We start from the raw sequence: 8,620 nt of genomic DNA, 5'->3' as shown, positions 1-8,620 counted from the left end.
TTCAGAATTAATTTATTTTTCGGGTTCCTGAAACTCTACAACGGAGATGAATTTATTTTAAAATAGATGATGACTGCTACCTTTTTATTATTGTAGATGAGATAGTGATGGCGGGACTAAAATCAGCTTTCTGTTGAAATGGCCCAAAGTGAAGACCTAGTCAAAGCCAATTCACACCTATTTGACATTTTAAAGTTAACTACCGTAACTATTGTCATATTGAAACTTTTATTTAGAATATGGATATTCCGTAATCTATACAGAGCTCGCATAATAAAATGCATCCGTCATGTCGTTCGTGTCGCCTGACACATAAGACAGCGGTCCCGGACACAATGACAGCTGCTCCCGGGCCGAGGGAAAATAACAGAGAAAACCAACTGTTCACACCTTGAAATCGATTTACGTCAGCGGGATAAATTAAAGCGTTCTGCGTTATCGGACAGCCAAGGACCATTCAGCGCAGCAGTAAAGTAAATAAAAAAACATCCGTCGCGAGTACCCAGCCTCCCAGTTTCGCACTATTATCTCGCGCGGGCCAATCCGCGCGCCCGCCCGGCGCCGCGCTGCCTCATTGGCCACCGCGCGCCCTCGCCCGCCTCTCGCGCGGCTGCCCCGCCCAACACAAAAAAGTTTCCATCGCAAAGCTCTACCTGCCCCGCGAGACCCTGCGTAGTCGCATCTCTGACCTCAGGAATTTCGTAACAAACCCATTTACCGTGACCGCGGACCCAATCTTTCCATTAAAATCACGCTTCTTATCAATACTTGTATCATTAAAACCGTTAAAGATAACCCTATCTCTATCGCCTGCTACGATTTCATACGTGCCAGACAAGGACGGCCGATTTAAGTTTTAGGTGTGGTTATGAAAAAATACGTGGTCGCGATCAGTGTTCGTCCGCTGAGCTGACGCGCGGGCGTGCGGTAACGCGCGGTGCGGCACGAGCGAGTTTAAAATTCGATCGCTGCGAATTCCGGGACGCCAATCCGTGCGATCTCCTCGATCCGGCGTAGTGATGTGTGTGATGTAAACAGTTGATATCGATAGACGGTTACTGTGACAAACATGATGACTATGGACGTCGGGATGTATAACAACCAGCAGAACGGTTACAGCGCAGAGTACTACCAGCAGGGAGCGGCGTACCAGCCTGCTTACGAGGGCTACCACGAGGGTTACTACGAGGCGCCGGGGCACTACTACGAGCCGCTGCTGCACGGGCAGCCGGCGCACGAGCACCCCCCGACGCCTGTCATCAGCACGGACACTGGTTTATGTTACACGAATCTGGACTATGGGGAGCTGCAGCCGAACTATCCGATCCACTCGCTGCCCCCTCACGCGGAGTCGTTCAAGCACAGAGAAGAGGTTCTGAGACACGAGGACATGCACGTCCACGAGCACAAATTAGATAATCACTACTTAGAAACGAAGTATAACATGCATTTTGTGGATGAGACGTCGATGCAGTACAACCATGCGGGGTCGCCGCTGCCGTGTGCGGAGTTCGAGCACTACCAGCCGAAGGAGGAGTTCGGAGGGCTGCGGGAGGGCTTCCCGCGGGACGGGGACTGCATGCCCCACGTCGGGCACCAACCCCACGCGTCCCACACCACGGTCCCTACGTATAAGTGGATGCAAGTCAAAAGGAATGTACCAAAACCTAGTGGTAAGTGATTTTAACATTATGACAACCCTATTTTTTGCTATAGTTTCAAGTCTTTCGACAGCGAATGGGTTGAATAAATTACAATCTTTTCACACAATTATTGACACGAAAACCATAATATTTTTTAAAAATAGCCTGACTTCGTAAAACATAAATTAACAGCATTAACCGACGTCATTATGAAAAGCAACCAAAGTAAATCTCACCCCTTAATCTTGGGTTAACTACCCCCAAATTGAAACGAATTAAGCGGCGAATCACTTCATTCTCCACTTAATAGCGGCTCGCTTTCATTAGGGAAGGAAGCAATTATCCACTCATAGCCAACAGTAGGAAGAGATTTGGCTTATTTAAATACAGGGTGTGTTGTGTTTTGACTAAAATAAAGTGTAAAGTAATAACTACTGAAATTAAATTTCAGTGTTTTTAGAATTGAACAGGTTTAATCGTAAGTAACTTGTATGTAGGTAGAGCAAGCGATAATAATATGGAGTGCAATTTTCTTTTATGTTAAGTAGGATTAACGATGTTGAACTATCCCAGCTTATCCTTAAATGGATAAAGGATTGTTATTAGAATTTTTGCAATTATAATGCATTAAGTGATAGCATTATGAATGCGAATGCAAAAACAGATGACTTTTCATATGGAACTTGAACCCTCTTCTTCTAACGCAAACAGGTTGTACAAGTTCATATCAAACAAAACAACTGCATACAGGAAGATTTAATGAAGGCTACTGACAACGCCATTCTTGTGGCGGAGTTTTGGCCAGACGCTGTGTAGGTTTTTTGTCGACACGACAAGAAGAATAAGTTCATATCGTAAAAGTCTCGACCGATTTGCCAATAGCTCTACTTTATATCAATATATTTATTTGAAAACAAATCAAAAGCTCTAGCGCCTCACTAAAAGTACATTCAAAACATAAACATGCTAGCACTCGTAACAAGATGCTGCGTCCAGATATCTCGTCAGCGTGCCGACGTCACGTCGACGGAGGTGACGGCGCGTTGTGACGGCCGCCGTCACGGAGTCAGGGGTTGTGACTTTTGTGACTCCAGCTAGCCTCCGGGAGAGGCCAATGGTCAAAGCTGTTTTGTTTTATAGGCCGTAGAATGAGGCTACTTACTGATTGTGAGAATGTCTCTATGAATTTTTTTGTACGAATGTTTTTATCAAAGAAAAACGAGACGAAGAAGTTGCTATATTTAAGTCCTGAAATTTGTCTATTACTCTTTTTTAACAGTCAGTCTATTACATTCAATGAGATGTTGAGCAAGTGAACCTAATTCTAATTATAACACTTAATTTATATTGACTCTACATTTTATTTTCTTCTTAGTTTTTTAGTAATTTGAGTTTTTTGAGTAACCATGGTGCTTACAACAGTGCCGAAATATCGGAAACTCAAAATTAAGGTTACATGGTAGCAATCCCGTCAGTAATAATAACTGTTTGAGTAACTGTTTATGAGTAACTATTTACACTTTATTGCACATAAAAGGAAATAAAGAAGTTCTGGAATTAATGCATAAGATAGACTAGTTATTATTATAATTATTATGTGGAAGCGGTGCACATAAAAAATCATTATGCAGCGAAAAACTAGAACGATTTATTAATACATAATTGTAAATATACTATTCAAACGACTTTCAGTTAATTAGGTAAAAAAAGATGCCCGTCTTGGATTATTCCCGATGGAAAATAAAAGAAAATCTATATCCAACGTGGGCGACAATATTATTGTGAGTAGGAGCATGCTGTGTGAGATGACAGAAAGGAAATGAATCAAACTGCAATTGTCGTAACCCACGCTTTGCAAGGACTGCTCTACAAATGAAAAAAAAAACAAAATAAACGTCTCCAAATGTCCAATAACCCTATGGTTCTTACTTCTTGGCCATTTATTGATATGTATTGATTGGTATCTAGGTATATACCATGGTAACAGATCAAAATGTAATTTTAAGTATGCATCTCAAACTATTAATTCTCCTTATAATGTTAATTTCAAGCGATTGCAGACACGAGTAAAATGTATCCCTAATCCATCTTGCACCCTTCACCTAAAATTATTTGCCTTTAACATAAATAATTACACCGCGAAATTAATTGCGACCAACGCCGATCGTATATCAATAACAGGTAAATTAATGAGCAACAATTTGTTGTAGCTTTAATGGGAATTAACGATCTTTATATTATAACGAATTTTCTATTAATACGGCTAGGACAGACAGACAGACGCGTAGATGTAAGCGATAAAACGGCCGACATGACAGGCGCGCCCGACCGCGCTAGAGTTTAATTTTCAATTCCAATTGGTTTATTTCTTTTGTGCAATTAAAAATATGGAAAACGGCAAGTTTATTCGACTAAAGATTGTTACTTTATGTTAATGTGCACAAGGAAAGAGTTAGAAGTTCTAACGTAATGAGGACAAAAAACTAAAACTAATATCAAATACAATATCATAATCATAAGTGCCACTTGTGGTCTAAACTGAATAAATATTTTTGATTTTGATTTTGATTTTGATTTTGAAATATAAATTTTTATGTGTTTTAAATGGACGTTAAAGTACTTACTGTCGGTATTGTCTTTTATAAAGTGCAATAACAATAAATGCTAAGTTATAAATAGCGTTTTTAAATGCCGGCAAAGTAAGACACTTAAATTCAAATCAATAGGCTAAGTTTAGGATTATTTAATTAGCGTCCAAAAAACATGCATATGCAAACATAATTATTCTCAATTATTTTGAGGTCTGAATGGACAATATTTTTTAGAAATTAAAGCCAATTTGAGCTTAGCTTAGCTCAAATTACAATAAGATGATAATAAGTTATTAAAAGGTGCAAAAATTATAGAATAGCCTCTATAATACCTAGTATTCTATTGCTCTACTAATGATCGACTATACAAATACCCAACTGATTGCTAACCCATAACCGCATGTAATAACACCACCCAACAACGCCAACTACCGCTAATACACCAATTCAAACAGTTTACCAGCCGACATGCGCTGCCCCGCGGCTTTCCTCGGAAACCCCGCGATTCCAACTTGCGTGCAATTACAAAAACAAATACAGATAAAAAAGCAACATGGAGGATTAGGTAAAACGGAACGCGGCCCGTGGTTGCGTGTAACGAAACGTGTCGTGGGGCTCGCGTAAAAAGGAACGTAAGTGGACTATAAAAAGAAATTTACGCTAATAACATCGGTGATACAGGGAAATTCGGATTAAGCGTGATGAAGCCATTAGTGGAGTAAGCTTAGAATGTCTAGTTTATTCAGAACATCTAAATCTATTTTAAAAAATTAAGCTTTAGATAGGACTTGAACCCACGACCCTTCACATGTCAGGTGACTGCTCTTACCTACTACACTATAACCAAATTGCCCTTTCAAAATAATTGCTAATGGTTTATCATTTCATCAATGTAAGGTAGCTTGTACATTTGACAGATTTCACTTCTGAAATAAATTGTACAGATATTTAGTAGGTAATATAAATTTTAATGTGTTCAAAATTCATTAACCAAAACTTATTTGATTTGATTAAACCGGTTCGAATTTGCAAAGCTTTAGTATGTGATTTAGTCCCAAATTCATTTTCTTTATTAAAGCTATCAACCTAAATCGTCGAAAGTTCTTGTGCGATAGACATTCAAAATTTTTTTCAGAGGTCTGTAATTCGCGAAAAATTCAGTGTTTCTGTAATATCTTTAAAAGATCTGTTGATCGAAAGAGGTTTCAGCGATCCCTTACTAGGAAATGCCAGTCAGTCTTAAAGCTCCATTACAAACGCAACTAATTGATACTATTATTATTCTAGTCGTAGCATTGTCATTGATTAACATAAGTATAATAGTCGAATAGAAAAAACTCTGTTGGAAATGGAAAACTACAGGATGTTATAGGCTAATACCTCTCATAACATTTAATACCCTCAACAAGACAGGTGCAGCCAAATAAAAACTTGTAAATTACATCGCAAAGTCTAGCTTATTCTTTTAGCTACGAGAAGTAACGATTTCCATAATTGCTCATAATTTCAATTGTAATTGAAATATTTAATTACCAAAATTAAGTACAGTCGTAATCAAACTGAAATGAAGCGCACATAAAATCGTTTCCAGCATACTTTGTAATGTTTTTATTTGTTTTTAATTAGCTTGGAACTGCATTCTGCCGCAATCGAATGGCCATATAAATTGTAAAATTAATGAACTGAGAATCATAACGTATGGTATATCGATCGCGATAACCCTCGGTTGTGAAAAAATGCAAATTAGAATCCTACTTTCTATTAGGAAAGAAAATGCTGTCAATTTACTACTCGATAACTTATGCTTTCTTACATTTTCCGCAATTCGATATTTTAATTATTTTTTTCAACTATTTTATTGTAATTTGAGTTGCAAAAATTAATAAGGTCTGACTTTACCCTGGTATCAGACTTTATGAACTAAAGGTTTTTTTTACTTATTAATATTTGGGAAAAATATTTAATTTAAATAATTTTCATACACAAAATTATCTGAATCAATACGCGAAACAAAATGTAATAAGATAAACGATATTTTCCAAGTGCAACCCAGTTTGTGAATAGAATTTGTGGTGTTATAATATAATTTAATTTGAATTGAATACTACAGCTTTACAAAGCTCGTAATGATTTTAAGCTAACAATGTAGCACATTCACGGTGGTCCCATTAGGAATCGTAAAACGGTAGTTAAGTACTTCGATTCCCGCAACAAACTCGCGCTCTAATGGGATACTGTTACGTTTATTATGCTATTTCATTGCAATTATATTACTGTAGCTCATATAGCAGTATTTAGAGTAACTTTAAAGCGTTCTTTTTGAGTTATATCTCATTTGCAACTTTAATTAAATATTCATGAATTTTAACACAAAGACAGAAATACCTAAAAAAAAAATGTTATATATGCAGGCATAATGAAGAAATTGGCAGTTTCAATCAGTAAAAAGCATGTCTTACAGCTGAATTGTATTTAGTTTCTTAGTATAGACGAACTTACAGTGTGAAGACAATCAAAATATAAGAAAATTGTTTTTACAGCAGTAAATAATACTTAAAAGTGGGTCCTACATCCATAGTCATGCCCTAGTCAAATTAACACAAATCTACTCTAGAATCTGAAGAGTGGGCCCAGTAGCTGGAAGACTCGTCTAAGAATATCTAAGTAACTGGTATAGTTGGAACCATTTATTAATATTTGTTTGTTTTGTTGACAATAAAACACCCAATATTATCTTTACCACTATTTTGTCAACAATATTCAATATTAGGCCGCATGTCCAAAGACATGCAAGTCACCATGACAGACGCTACATGGCGGTGGGTGCGGAACCAATAAACCAGTGACGAATCACTGGTCTTATTACTTACAAGTAATTTATTTCCAAAATCAAATAAAAACACTAAGACATACAGTGCCACTCTTATAGCAGAGTTTTGGGCTAACCTATAGGTTTGTTGTCAACATTAAAAGAAGAAGTACGACTTCCAAACCCAAAGGATTTTTAACGAAAAACCCTTTAAAATAGAAAATAAGTTTTCTAGTCCACGAGTAAAACCAAAAATGATTAATTGGCAATTTATTTCAAGTTCATGTTGACGTAATAACTTTAGCGGTACCTACATAAACTAAAGTTTAGATGTAGCTTAAAGAATCTATCTTTAATTAAAACAGATAACAGGTAGCTGGCCCAGCCATAGAGATTAAGAAAATAAAACCTCGTGATGATAAGAACAAGCATGAATCACATTTTTCCTATTGTGTATAATTTGAAAAAGAACATGACGTCACCAGCCATGACGTCAGCAACATTGCAGTGTAACGACACGACAATGCCAAAAACTGCATACCTTTTTGCAGACCACACATGAGCACTGTCAGGGGACACCCGATCTTATCTATTCTAGCACAATACCAGACATCAAAATGAACCACAAACATCGATTTACGAAACCCAAGAACACATTCACGAATTTCAACTTTAAAACCAAGCCATTAAATCCTATTCTAAAATTGACAGCAGAGAAAGATAACATTGTGAAAAATAAAGGATATCTTACATTGACATTTTCTGCTTGGAACCCAGTTCGAGACGCTCCATGGAAATCATTTTTCAATAGGATTTAGATTTTATCGCTGTGCATTAGAGTTCTTTTCCAATTGAATATGACGTTTCTTAAAGAAAGGAATTTGAGAAAAGGTTTCTTGTCATTGGCGAAATCGATCGTACCCTCCCAAGGGAGATGACTGTGTGGCTGTTGGATGTTTACACGTAAATAGGTTCAAAAAATAATAGTAGTTATGACACCGTAATAAACATTTTCAAAAGCTTCGCTCCCAAGCTACGGGACGTTTCGAAAAATTACGTTGTTTATCTGTAGCGGGTATTGATTAGCTATAAGTTTACTGAATGCCTATATGACGCGTCCCTATTGATTAGGGTACCTACCAATCCTACCATCTACTACTTATCCATAATCATATCAAAATTTTCTCATAGTACCTACTACCCAGTATGTTTGTTGATAATTAATGACGTTTGTTAATAGGTAGGTACAATAACTCCATTATTGTATTATTCTCAGGAAGAGTATTTCGATTTTGACGATTTTGATTCTGAAACTTATTAAAAACCGCCTAATGAGCCCTTAGCTTCTTACTCAAATCAAATTCATAACTGATACAAGTATCGCTTAAGTATTCATTGTTCCGCGTATCTAATATCGGGAGCTAATGATGATATACTCCATTAAGCGCTCTTCCCCGTCCTCCCACGCCGTCTGTCGTTAATCTGCCAGGCACTATCACTGGACGGTGGTCTATAACAATGGCCCTGTTATCTAAGAATGCATTTATACGCCTAAACATGCCTTTGATTGTTTAGAA

At 37.3% G+C, this 8,620-nt stretch overlaps 1 protein-coding gene across 1 annotated transcript in view; it reads left to right on the top strand.

Moving 5' to 3' along the window:
- The first annotated feature begins 688 nt into the window (after window positions 1-688).
- LOC114353433 (homeobox protein Hox-B1) overlaps window positions 689-8,620 on the top strand; it is a 35,383-nt gene continuing 27,451 nt past the window's right edge. The window contains exon 1 of the mRNA XM_028305450.1: window positions 689-1,673. Within this exon, the coding sequence (XP_028161251.1) occupies window positions 1,070-1,673 (604 nt within the window). The 5' untranslated portion in view covers window positions 689-1,069. The remainder of the gene's footprint in view (window positions 1,674-8,620) is intronic.

The sequence above is a fragment of the Ostrinia furnacalis genome, unplaced genomic scaffold (genome assembly GCF_004193835.3).
Source record: "Ostrinia furnacalis isolate ACB-3 unplaced genomic scaffold, ASM419383v2 OfSCF1657, whole genome shotgun sequence".
NCBI lineage: Eukaryota > Metazoa > Arthropoda > Insecta > Lepidoptera > Crambidae > Ostrinia > Ostrinia furnacalis.
The sequence above is the reverse complement of the archived record's forward strand: the minus strand, read 5'-3'. Positions and strand labels throughout refer to the sequence as shown.